At 31.0% G+C, this 13,900-nt stretch overlaps 1 protein-coding gene across 8 annotated transcripts in view; it reads right to left on the minus strand.

The window, feature by feature from the left end:
- Window positions 1-13,900, minus strand: part of LOC143247141 (equilibrative nucleoside transporter 1-like) — a 75,615-nt gene that overhangs the window by 22,906 nt on the left and 38,809 nt on the right. For 5 of the 8 annotated variants that reach the window (XR_013026397.1, XR_013026396.1, XR_013026395.1 and 2 more), the window contains 4 exons: window positions 12,370-12,464; window positions 11,852-11,902; window positions 9,913-9,998; window positions 9,625-9,771 (listed from right to left, as the gene is read on the minus strand). Coding sequence is in view for 1 of the 8 variants with exons in the window: in XM_076494742.1 (XP_076350857.1) it covers window positions 9,625-9,771; window positions 9,913-9,998; window positions 11,852-11,902; window positions 12,370-12,464 (379 nt within the window). In the remaining 7 variants the exon portion in view is untranslated. The remainder of the gene's footprint in view (window positions 1-9,624; window positions 9,772-9,912; window positions 9,999-11,851; window positions 11,903-12,369; window positions 12,465-13,900) is intronic. The other 3 variants (XR_013026398.1, XR_013026399.1, XR_013026400.1) reach the window with 1 other exon arrangement.

Here is a 13,900-nt window from a genome sequence, read left to right on the forward strand (position 1 = left end):
GTGAAGCTGGAATAAGTTTATGTCTAATGATATTAGCAAATAACTATATTCATTTGGTGTATTAGAATCAATAATTCTGCTTTTGTGTTCTTTCCATTTACAGACATCTAGTAACTGTCCTCGACCTGAGTATTTATTACTAACAAAACTTCTCTGAGACATATCAAAATATATAATTCTCTGACGATGACCTATTAAAGTCGAATCGTTGTTCTTTACTTTATTAGTAAACGTGTTAATACCAATAGCAGCTGTTCTGAGATACATTAGTAACATAATCGATGTTATCAGTGATATATCACAGAAACAAATGAACTTTATAACCCTAATAGATGGAAATAACTTGCAGCTCAATTGTCAATTTTAAATATCCCACAAGACATCGTCGGAAATGTAGATATATGGGTGTATATGAAGTATAAAGATCCTAGCGTTAAACACCCAAGTGAACTGTATCTAAATTGTCACATTTTAAAGAAACGAATATTGTATTCTATAATCATTTGTTTATTCAGCGTAAATCATTGAAATCTGTTACTATTATTAGTCATAATCAATCACACATACGGAAGTAGACGAAAAAGTGACCTTTCCATGAAAATATTGTTATTTTTTTATCTTTTATTATATAAAAATATGTAAAACTACATGTTTTTAGAACGTGCTCTACGAGATCTGTTCAAGTATATTGTAGAGTAATTGGAATAAGAAGATATAAGAAATTATAGCAGGTGCAAAACACTTTTTTATGAGAAGATGTACCTAAAATCATGAAAAGTTAAGGTATTTACGAAAGCCAGTGTTAAAATTAAAATTTGATATCACATTGAATAGATCTCGTCCAGTGCATTCTAAGAGCATATAGTTTTTACATATTGTTCTGCTATCTAATAAATTATATAACACATAAAAAAAAATTTCAAGAGGAGTTACTTTCGTGTCCACCTCCTGTAGTAAATATTGTCTAATGTTAATAAAACTTTATGATTTATTTATCATAATAGTTCACCCTCTGCTAGTTAGAGTTATAGAGGCCAGTAAACGTATTAAGTAGATTCTTCGGTTTAAATCAGGTCAAGGCATCAAGATACAAATCTACACAAACCTGCAAGATATAAATTTTCAAAAATGAATGATATTTTATTGTATTGAAGAACAGTAGAAAAATTAGTTAGTAGATATATTTAAGTCACCATAACAATCAGCATAAATATTTGCTGAAGTTTTAATGTATTTTTTAAATATGCACAAGTTGTTCCTTTAAAATATAATAAAATCACATTCACCTTTAATTTTTTTTAAAACTAGGTCGAAAACCTTGTAAATTTCAAACCAATTCTGGAACGAAATTTACTGACTTTCAGTTTGAACAATACCTTAAAGAACAAGATATTCATTTTTTTACTACACATACTGAAACAAAAGTATCTTTGTTGAACGTTTTAAACATATTCTCAGAACTAAAATGTGGCGCTATTTAACCCATTATATAACATAGAAGTATATCAAAGTGTTGAAATAGTTAATCAGTGCATATAATAGTATTAAAATGAGGTTGAGAGACATTGATAAGTTTAATTAGACTGAAGTGTGGATACCCCTCCACAAAAGTTAAATTTAATTAAAGTGGGTGATCAAGTTTAAACTAGTAAAGCAAAACGTTAATTTAAGAAAGGACATATGCTTGGGTGGATAGACAAAATATTTACAATTCACAAGAGATTGGAGAGAAGCCCTTCAGTGTACAAACTGCAAGACTATCTTGGAGAAGAATTAGATGGAACATTTTACGATACAGAATTACAACATGTTATCAAGTTTTCAAACAATGTATATGACGTTGTGAAAGAAATACTACGTGAACGGGTAAACACAAACAGCATTTCATTAAATGGACACTGTATCCAGATACATTTTATAGGTGGATTCCTCAAGATGATTTGAATCAGCTGTCATCATTAAATGCCATGTAGAATTCTATTACCCATTACTTTGCACGGACCAATTGTATGTGACATTACCAAGCGATAGTTCTATGAATTATTTTGCCAATAATACTCTCAGGCATAGATCGAGCATAATCATATCTATATATATATATGTGTGTGTGTGTGAAGCAAAGATACAAAATAATGATGAACCTGTTCCTGCCAATCTTTTTCCTCATTCTCTATTTTCTTAAGTGAACATATACCTGAATGTCAAACTAATTTCTTCTTCTCATAATCTCTATATCTATAAAGAGTACGTAGAAGCACTATTGAGTTATAATGAAGGAGCCAAGATAACCCATTTGACTATGTTTATCTGGGTAAAGACGAAGTTTTGACAATCTCAACTTTAATTAATGGAATCAAAGACCAATACATAAATACCCAAGATAGTTAAACAGTCTACATGATTGGCCATTTATATTTGGACATCTTTTTGCAAAGTAAGTTATTGCCAAATGTTGTATTTTAAAACTATACCTCAAACCAAATAAACATGCATTTGTATTATGTCAAGTGATGAATCAGATTCCAAACTTGTTCTACAACACGTTTCTATCTACACTACATGCAAAAGCCCTTTAGCAAGGATCTGCTAAATATCCTTTTAAGTATATTGAGTACAAATCATTTTTAAAACTGCAAACAGGTAATTTACAAGCATCTCTAGATAATTCATTTGTAGGTTAAGTAAGTTATACGTCTTGTTATAGAATGCGTTGAATGATGCATTTAATGGATCTTGGAAGAAAAACACATACGAATTCAATGCCAAAAAGATGTCGAAAATGGCTATCACAGTCTCTGAAAGTATTTTTCATTGAAAGAATACTCATTTTCAAACCCAGGCATATTAATGATGTAGATGAACTTGAAATTGATGAATCAAGTTCAGGCTAATATATTAAAGAAATTTGACAGAAATGGCCAAACTATTGTGTGTTGACCGATACTAACTGTTTTTACAATGTTTCAATAGTGAAGTTGTTTGAACAAATGGAGAAGGCAGGCCATTCTTTAGAACACAAGCAGATGATCTCTCTTTGATCATTCTGGGTTTTTACTGCATTTACAGGGGAATTATTTCGATTGTTTGCTGTATATTCACCGCCTACAGATGTCTTGAAACAGGCGCACATACACAGCTGGGCACATTTTTGGCACCATTGCAGTCAATCTGTTTTGTACCTTTTGGTAAAAGAAGAAGCTGCGTACATTCATCAGGCTTCAGGATCATTAAGATTAATATTATCTCATCAAGTCACTCCAAGCAGTAAAATATCCTCTCTAAAGGACAACATGATAATGTTTTACTTCTATATCCTCAACTGTAAATATGTAAACCAACATACGGGATGAGGGCTTAAGTTACTTCAGTTCGACCCTTTAATGAGAATTCGATTAAGTTTTGTCAAAAGTCAAGCTACTATTAAAAAAAATCAAGACATCTTCAGTCTCTGTTTGGTGAACTGACTGACACTAAATCATGTACCACTGAAGTAAAAATTTATTACTATTGGGATATCTATTTTGATAACAATAACCAAGCTATTTTTTATGCATTGATAGATGTTTTTGCAACTAAAAATTGCAACTATGCAATTATTACAGTCTTGTAAAATTGATAAGAGGGTATTTAGGAGTGAGAAAAATATGTGAAAACGACAATAGTAAGTAAACTTCCATTTCTTCTCTAAAATCTGATGATGAGGTTATTTAAAACATTTTAATAATGATATTTTCCATATGTTGTCTGTGTTTAACAAAGTTCTATCAATTCTTGTAACGGGGAAATCATTCAGTACCTGACATCGAGTGAAACCATTCTTACATTCAATAAACAACTCAGAAGGATTATTTTCATCTACCTTTATAAAAACAGAGAATTATAGTAAATGAAACCTTACCAAATGACATGGACAGCATTATTGGTAAATTTAGTTGTGCAAGTGACAAGAACGCTTATTTATTCTAGATCATTACACGTTACTACTTCTAAAACTGATAAATCCACTTTTTAAATTATTTTTGCATTTTTGTGCGATTATGATTTTTTTTTACATTATTTGTTTTATTTTAAGCATATAACACAGGCCTGCTGTGGTTTTATTGTCTTGAAAATTTTACATGCTGTATGCTGAATTCGAAAATAATAACCATGTTTATACATCATTACAGATTTTAAACAAAAAGTCATACGTGCATTTACATAAAAGAATAACTTTCATTGAAACTGGGTTACATTTTGTTACACGTAAAATGTTTATATTCACTGACTATAGATTTTTCTAGACCAATCGTTGACACGAGTTATCAACTGTTCTATAACCCATTAGAAACACACCATTATTATATGAGTGGTTAACGGGCCTCATGACGTGCAATTTTTGGAAGATATTTGTTTGCGCATGCACTTTATTACTTTTTCAATATCATTTATTCATTGATTGGTTTGGTTTGTTTTTCATTTCGCGCAAAGCTACACGAGGGCAATTAGTGCTAGACCTCGATAATTTAGCAGTGAAAGGCTAGAGGGAAGGTAGCTAGTCTGCCAACTCTTTAACAATTCTTTTACCGACAAATAGTAGTATTTATATTAACATTATAATACCCCCATGACTGGTAGCATGAGCATGTTTGTTACTCATTGCTACGGCAACAAGAAATTGTGTAAATTATCGAAACATTCTGTTATATTTGTGATAAATATTTGTCAATAACATGTTTAAAGGTAATAGACGATTCTTTTTTAACTTTACTCATTGTCCTTTTGAACTGTTTATTCAAAATCATTTTACTATTCTGAAGTCCAACAAATACTTATTGGCAATATTTTCGTAATTGGAGTTCTTGTTGCCAATTACATGCTCAATTCAGAGTTGGGTTGTAATGTGAGTTGGAAAATTCACTTTTTATAATTAGTCTTTGACTATTTTCCTGAAAATCTCAGTACCACGAGAATAGAACAAGGGAAGCATTTCATCAGGAAAACGGAGAAGAGATATTAGGTAAGGTGAAACATCAGCATGATGGCTGATTACTGATAGTTACTTAAACGGGATTAGAAGACTAAAAATTAGAATGAATGAGGATGCATATTCATTTGGCATCAATGTTCTTTCATTTTCTGCAGTTTGTTTGTATTTTTAGTAACATGATAATAAAAAATGTTCATTGTGGTAAATGAATTGTAATCTTATCTAAGTAAGACTTTTTACTCCTCGATTTGTAAAGAAATCTTTTCGAAAATGATACTCATAAACAAAAACCTAACAAAAAAAATAATTTTTACACCTATGTAAAAACCACCAGTGCCAAATATTTAACTCCACATAACTCCAAATATACCTCTGCCAGGTATTAAACTGCAAAGATGTAAGTCCACCTTGTCAGGTGTGTCAAATATTCAACTATTTCAGAACATATGACTGATCATTAGATGGATAATGATTGTACATTGATCAAGAGATGGTTGAATTGTCTATAAATGAACAAAAGCATGGTTTGATATTATTTTACAACACTGTTTTTTGGATTGTCAGAGTAATATTATTGAATATATATATATATTATTTATTTTTTAATTGTTTTTATAGTTTATTTGAAATAATATTTCTACGTGTATATATTCATAAATTTATGAAGATAACTGTCACTTTTTGTATGTATATAACGAGACTCGTTTTACAAACTACAGGTATTCTACGTTTTCGAAAACGCTTAAGAGTAAAAACAATTCCTTATTAAGGCGTGATTCTTATCAGGAACTTGTTTGAAGTACAAATATCACCTGAAGTGTTCTTTACTTTGTTACTTACTGTTGACTTTGTGTTGTTACAACAAAAGAAACCATCAAAGTATCAACTTAAATATCAATTTGGTCATTACAACAGAGCAAGAGAAACTATTATAAAGGTCAAACATCGCCTTAATTGTTATTTGAGTCATTATTTTCTGTGACTTGTGTCGCTACAACAAGGGAAGCGTTGAAAAAAAACTAAATATCATGTTGAAGATGAAGCAAACGTTACTCTTGAACAATACTGGTAGAAGTGTTGGAAAATGACTGTAGCCGTAAATAAACGTTAATAACGACATACATCCAGCCAGTTTTTAAACAACCCAATTTTTTTTTTTACCTGTAGAAAATAACATTGATTTCCATCGCCAGGAAATATTCACTTTTCGTTTTTTGACTAAAACTTGTTACTATCAGAAGAGTGAGACTTTTCATATATCGTATTGAATTTGAAAAGTCATCAAAACTAGTCTAATTAAACTTCTTTATAAATGATTAGTTTTAATATTAAATGAATAGTATAATGTTAAAAAACTGTAGGTTATTACTGATATATGTGACATAAAGCTATGAAAATTACACTTTACTTACTTAATCATAGCAGCCGTACTTCACCGAACTTAATAATGTAAAAAGCGTCTAACCACTACAACATTTATAGCATCCAAGTCAGCCTGAAGAGCCTTGGTTGTTGATATTGGATTAACATTTTATTATATATTATTTACTTTCACAAAGAAGTTCTCTATTATAATAATTACTGTATAAAACACTTAACAAAATACTTGAATCTTTATCATGTTGTTCAAAGTGAGGTAACACACAGCGTCTTCTGTCAAAAATGAGGAATCATCTGACTATGCTTTTGTGGGTAAAGGACACAGCAGATACTCTTGACTTCAATGGTGGAATTAAAGTCTGACGTAATCAAACTTTTGACATGATTGGCCGTTTACGTTCTTGCCAAATGGTGTTACTATGTCAAGCGATGAATCAGATTTCAATTTGTTCTACAATACGTTTCTATCTACACTACAAATTTAAAATCAGTCCTTTGGTTTTTCTGTAACTCATCACGTACAAAACTAATAATATATTTATGATAATACAGATCAAAGTCTTTTCTATATTTCAAATGTATACCATTATTTACTGATGGTATCAGTTTTTTAAATTCTTGCCATTCAACATATGTAAATGTAACATCTTTAGTAGTGTATAATGTGCTATTTTCATAACCTTTATGCTGATGAATGCGTATCTTCATTTCATAATTAAATAGGACAATTGCAATATACTCGTTATTTTCTAGAAGATATATCTGAGAATATTCAGAGGGTTTACATCTCCTGAAGGGATATGATGATGACTCATATTGTGCTGTCGGGAGTGAGTGGGGAAATGTACTGGATACCTGGATTGTTATTAGTATATAGTTAATTTTTAGAGTTTGGAAGATGTTTTAATTATTATTACTATAGAGTTATTGATTAACAGTAATACTGAAATATGCATAATACAGATATGAGGGTGAAGGAAACAGAGTTTTTAATAAGGTTTAATCTTACATTTGTATTTTCCATAATGTAGTAGGCATTCGAAGTTAACTCTTTCTCTCTTGGACTGTTTGTAGGCACAATGAAACTAAATAGATTTTCAAAGACTTTTTATAGCTGTTTTAATACCATAAGGTTCTACTTTATAAAACACATGATGTTTTTGTTTTTGGTCACACTTACACAAATTGGGATTATTAAAAAAAACACTTATAATTACTATCCATTATTAACATATCCTGCGTTTGTTTTCTATAATAATTTGCATCACGTCATTACATACTATAATTATGTTATCTTGACAAAAGTGGGTCATGTCCTCGGATGGTGCATCATGTCGTGAGAACTTGTCATTACATACTAAAATTATATACGCTACGCTGTCGAAATTGGTTTATAATGTTGCTGACGTGATCCTACTACATCATTTAGCAACACGCAGCCTGATATTGATGACTTATGAATGATAAAGTTATTAGGTCAAAGCTCCCTGCACTGTTAAAATTGGGTCAAAGTCATGTTTATCTGCTTGAAGTTAAGAATAAAGTTACACAGTGGGCTATGTGTGCTCTGCCAACTATATGTGTCAAATCTCAGTTACTAGCGTCGTAAGTCCAGAGGAACATTGCTGTGCCATTGGAGAACCATTCAGAAGGATTGTACCAAGTATTATTATAAGTAGTAAAATTTGAACAATATAAATAATTCAGACATGCAATGGTTTCATAGTCTTGAAATGTTTACATGTTCAACAATAATTCTCGTACATTGAATCCGAAAATATCCATTTTTCTCCAACACGTACAGATTTTAACAAAACTTCATATGTTTTCATTGAAATCGTGTCACATTTTGTTACAGTTGAAATATTAACAACCATTGGCTGTAGACTTATCTAGAACAATTGCAATGCGAAAGTCTTAGAATTATTTTTTAACACACCACAAACATACCATTGTTATATAAACGGTTAACTGACAGCATAATTTGTCATTTCTGGATAGTATTTTCTTGCACACGCACTTTGATATTATTTTTAAAGGAAATTGACTTTGAATGAACAGTTCGAAAAGACAATGAGGGAAGATGTGGAAGAAGTGTGGATTTACAGATATTACTGATGTTATTTATGAAACAACAAGACTACAAATTAAGAAAATATTGTTAATAGCATGCTTCATAAGCATTGAGTTGTAATATGAGTTGGAAAGCTCATTTTTTACACTCAGTCTTTCTCTGCTTTCCTGAAAATCTTGGTTTCGTCAGTAAAGAACAAGGGAAAACTTTCATCAAAACATCAGGAAAATGGAGATTTTACTGATTACTGCCGGTCATTGCATCTATAGCCTCTTGTTTCAGATCTACGTCTTTTAGCCTCAAATTTCACAAAAATATCAGTTTGAATGAGGATGCATAGGCATTTGCCATCATTGCTCTTCCTTTTTTCTTCAGATTGTTTACATTTTTGTTAATTTGTGTTTATTGTGGCAAGTGAAATAATAATTGTATCTATGTACGTATTTTCTTCTCAGTTTATAAAAATCCTTACGTGATAGAAGAAAGTGGAAATTATTTTCAAAATCTGCATAGTTGAACTATGCAAAATGCTATTAAAACCTAAACACCTTTGAAGACGTTTAAGGTAACAGCCTTACGTAATATAGTTTGAACATTACAATTAATAGAATTTGATTGGTTTGAATTTCGCGCAAAGCTACTTGAGGGCTATCTGCGCTAGCTATCCCTAATTTAGCAGTATAAGACAAGAGGGAAGACAGTCATTCATCACCCACCACCAATTCTGGGCTATTCTTTTACCAATGAATAGTGGGATTGACTATCAAATTATAATGCCTTCACAACTGAAAGGGCGAGCATGTTTGGTGTAACGAGGATTCGAACCCACAACCCTCGGATTAAGTCGAGTGCTTTAACCACCTAGCCATGCCGGACCAATATACAATTTGAACACCACAAAAAATGCAATTTAATCATTATAAGTGTTGCTATTTAAACATTATACGTAATAGAATTGATTTTCATACTTACAAAGTATGTTTTTCACTAAGTAAATGTTAGTTGATCAGAAAACCAATATAAAATGGTTGATATAAATACAAAAAATTAAAAGAACTATAAATTTATGAAAGAACAATCTAGAATGTTTGATAAAAAGTAAATACATAAAAAAACATGTTAACAATAAAACTATTATAATAGTTTTAATTATAAATAATTAAAAAATTAATTTAATTATAAAGAAAAATTGTATCTTTACCGTGTTCAGCATTATCCAGAAAAAGATAATTGTTACCAGTATGATAACAATAGAAGAGAGAAAGTAGCCAAATGCACTGTTGGTTGGTGAACTATGGCCAATAAGAGAGAAGACTTGAGCCAAGGAGGCTATAACTCCTCCTATTGCCTGAAACAGGGATTGACTTGAGTATGCACATACTGGAAAAACTTGCATTGATAGATTTTACACCAGGTCATAAGCTTCCCATTAACCTACACAGCATTATAGTATCAAATTCATTATTGAAAGACTCAAATGGAATCATACTTGTCCATTGACACTGGCTTCCATGAAATTTGTTGGAAAGCACCCTGCCAGTCCTGCTGTCCCACCCTGGAGGAAAGCTGCAGCCACTATACAACAAGACAGAAACCTAATCATTCAAGACCTGGAACAAAAAGCTTGGTATGGGTAAATCCAAAGCAGCTTCATTAATGATATACTTGACTAATTTTAACTGAGAGTAAGACGATATTCATAATCACTGTCAAGCAGAACTAGTTAAAAATAGCTTTAATTATCACAAATACCTCAAAATAAATGTAATGTACACTATAGGTTAATCTAAATAAGGCTTAAATCTTCATTGTATATTGCAATATAGTTGAGACTTAATATACACATGATTTTGATCTTTAAGAAAAGTTGATTGTACTGTAAATAATATTTATCATTAAAGTGTTTCACAAATGTTTATTGGTTTGTTCTTCCTGCTGGTGGTTCTCTATGGTAACTGTCATACATTTATCTTCTCGTGATGGTGATTTTTACACATTTCAACTCCTACACTTGTTTTGTACATTATTGTTATTCATTTATCCTCGTGACTGAGATGCTTTAATTTGTTTCAAATTAGACCCTGGTTACATATTCACTTGTCTGATAATGGTGCTCCTGGTTGATTTTTGCACATTTACTCCCTGGTGCTTGAACTGTGGGTTTAAGTTACAGATTTAACACCATGATTTTGGGTGAGTGTTATACATTTGAAGAAATATATACCTGTGATAGAAGTATTTCTAAGTAACATAACAATGTTTTTAGGCAACATGGGACCTAAATTTAGTAATAAATAAATAAATAAATTAATTAATTAATATACTTATCAATCTTTCTCTTAAACTCGCTTAAATTTAATGCCTCAACAGCATCCAAAGGTCACCCATTACAAAGGCCAACCACCTTGTTAGAAAAATAAAACTGTCCTAGATGAAGATGACTTTTAATTTTCCAAATGTTATACTTGTGTCTTCTAGTGCTACTATTCTTACTGTTAAATATGAAAAAATGATCATGCATCAACATTGTCAATTCATTAAGTATCTCAAACACCTCTGTCAGATACTTTGTAATTATGTTTTCAAGAAAAACAATTTGTGAGATTTCAGCCTATCCTCAGATGACAACTCCTCCATCTTAGGTACCATTCTAGAAATCCTTCTCTGAAACCTTTCCAACAATTCGATGTCTTTCTTAAGGTAAGTAGCCCAAGACTTAACATAATATTCCAAATGTGGCCTGACCAGTAATCTGTACATTCAAATTAACCTCTTTAGACTTGTAACCATTATTTTTTCTAGATACAACCGTGTATCTAAATGTCCTACCTCTAGCAACAACACAAGATTTGGATGGCTTTAGAAACTGATAGACTACTACAAGATTCCTTTCCTTCATAACATTGTCAAGGTTATTCCTATACAAAGTATACTTGTAATTCAAATTATAATAACCCACATGCATTATCTTGCATTTATTATAATTAAACCCATCCGCCATTTATTTGCGCAATTCAATAAATGATTTAAAGTAGTAGCAATTTCTTCGCAGCTAACAGCATCAATACCTTGATATCACTTGTAAATTTAAATAATTTATTGACTATTCTTTCATCTATGTTATTGCTGTAAATCAAAAGGAGCAAAAGTCCCATAAGCATTAACCTTTTCAAATAATGCCAAAAGATTTGTAAGGCAATATTCTCCTTAATGAAACCATGTTTATTATTAAATAAAATTCTAAACTTAGTTAAATTACTTTACAAAGCATCTCTTAGTAGACACGAAAGTTTCCTGTAAAAGTTTGATTTACTCTGCTTCGTTAAACTTGATAATTGTGATTCATTTTGATGCTGATTCAAGTTACATTTGACAACTATTTGTTGCCAAGATTTCAAAACCATATCTAACTATCATTAAACACTCACCATTTATTACTACAACAGAACACAGAGTAGCGATGACAAACGTCCTCTGGTCTAAACGAAGAAAAATCAACAAAAAATAAGATCATCACCCGGACAAAATATGAAGCCATTAGTACTAGGCCTATTATAGTCATGGCCTATTATAGTCAAAGTACATTGTTTATATAATAAAAATAAATAATTTAGTATTTAAAAATATAATACTAGTGTCTTATGAAGTTAAAACTGTAAATTGCTTCACCAGCTTGCAAAGGACTTTCACACTATAATAAAAGTTCGAGCCGTTTTCTTCTTCTCTATTATCATACCACTCTTTCTCTCTTAACTATCATTTTACCATTGAAATGACATCTTTCTCTTCATTTATCAATATATCTCTGGAATAAGAGATCTTACTCTTTATCAATATATTACTAGAATACATACATACCTTTCTCTTTATCTATTACTATATCATTAGAATGACACTTCTCACTTTGCCTATCAGTAAGTCACTAGATTAACAGGAATATGCTCACGTCTATCTGTATCTACTTCAATTAGGGCTGTTGTTACTATGAACACGATGAGACACACTAAAAGAGGACCACCGATTCTTTTCAATGGGCTTACTCTAGAAGATTTAAAGTTTTAAAGAATAATAACTGCTTCTGTCGCATTATCTACAACTTAAGAAGTTCACAAAGAAAGATCTAGTAATGAATAACACACCCTGTAAGTTACAATTTATATCATTTAATACATAGTAAAATGACAGAATAAAGTTTATATGTGATGTTGTTTACTATGTAAATAACGGACCACAACCTAATACTTATTGTTATAAATCAGATGACAGAACACGGCTTTTGTATTTTGCTATAAACCCTATCTAAGATGACAGAACACATATAACATTATACTCCTTGTAGAGAATATAACACACTTTATATGTCTAAGATGACAGAACACATATAACATTATACTCCTTGTAGAGAATATAACACACTTTATATGTCTAAGATGACAGAACACATATAACATTATACTCCTTGTGGAGAATATAACACAATTTATATATATAGCCCGACAAGGCCAGATGGTTAAGGTCTTCGACTCATAATTTGAAGGTCGCAAGTTCGATTCGCTGTTACACCAAACCTGCTAGCTCTTTCAGCCATGCGGGTATTATAATATTACGGTCAATCCCACTGCTCGTTGATAAAAGAGTAAAAAGAGTGTTGGTGGTGGGTGGTGATAAGTTGCTGCCTTTCTTCTAGTCTTACATTGCTAAATTAAGGACGGCTAGTGCAGATACCTTTCTTGTAGCTTTGCACTAAATTCGAAAATCAAACAAACAAAACATATGTATGAAATCGCATACCCTACCAATGACAGCAAATAATTTTACATGTGATGTTATACAGCTTTATAGATGAAAGAAACACTTATATGCGATTTTATTCACCTTATAGATGACAAAAGACGATTCATACATATATTAGCGAAAATTAATACATTTTGATAAAATTAAGTGAACAAAATCACATTATAACTTGCACTCTGGGATCTTTTCAATTAGTGCAGCGTTTTTTGTTTAATTTATTTTTGTTTCGGCTTGTTTTTTTTAAGTTATAACAAACTAATATATAAGTGTATATATTTTTTCTAATAAATAAGAACAAGACCAAACAAAAATAAAAAACACAGCACAAATCAAGAGGATCCTCACGGGACAGTCTATAATGTGAGATACAAAGTGCACCCTAGGTTTTGGAGTTGAATGTGTAATAGGGCCCACAATGCAATGGGGATACACTGTCTATAACTGTCAGTCTTATGTTCGTTCGCCCGTGTTACTTGAAAAAATTCATAAAAATAAATAAAAATAACAATAAAATAATAAAAATGAAATAATAATAATAAAATAATAAAAAGAAATAAAATTAGGAGGGCAAGATGTAAGGGCTCAAGCCCACAACGTTTCACATTTATATCACCCTTCATTGCCTGTAGACAGTTATGATAAGGTGACTGCACTACAAAGTAAAGAACAAAAACAAACAAACA

This window comes from Tachypleus tridentatus, chromosome 3, assembly GCF_004210375.1.
Source record: "Tachypleus tridentatus isolate NWPU-2018 chromosome 3, ASM421037v1, whole genome shotgun sequence".
NCBI lineage: Eukaryota > Metazoa > Arthropoda > Merostomata > Xiphosura > Limulidae > Tachypleus > Tachypleus tridentatus.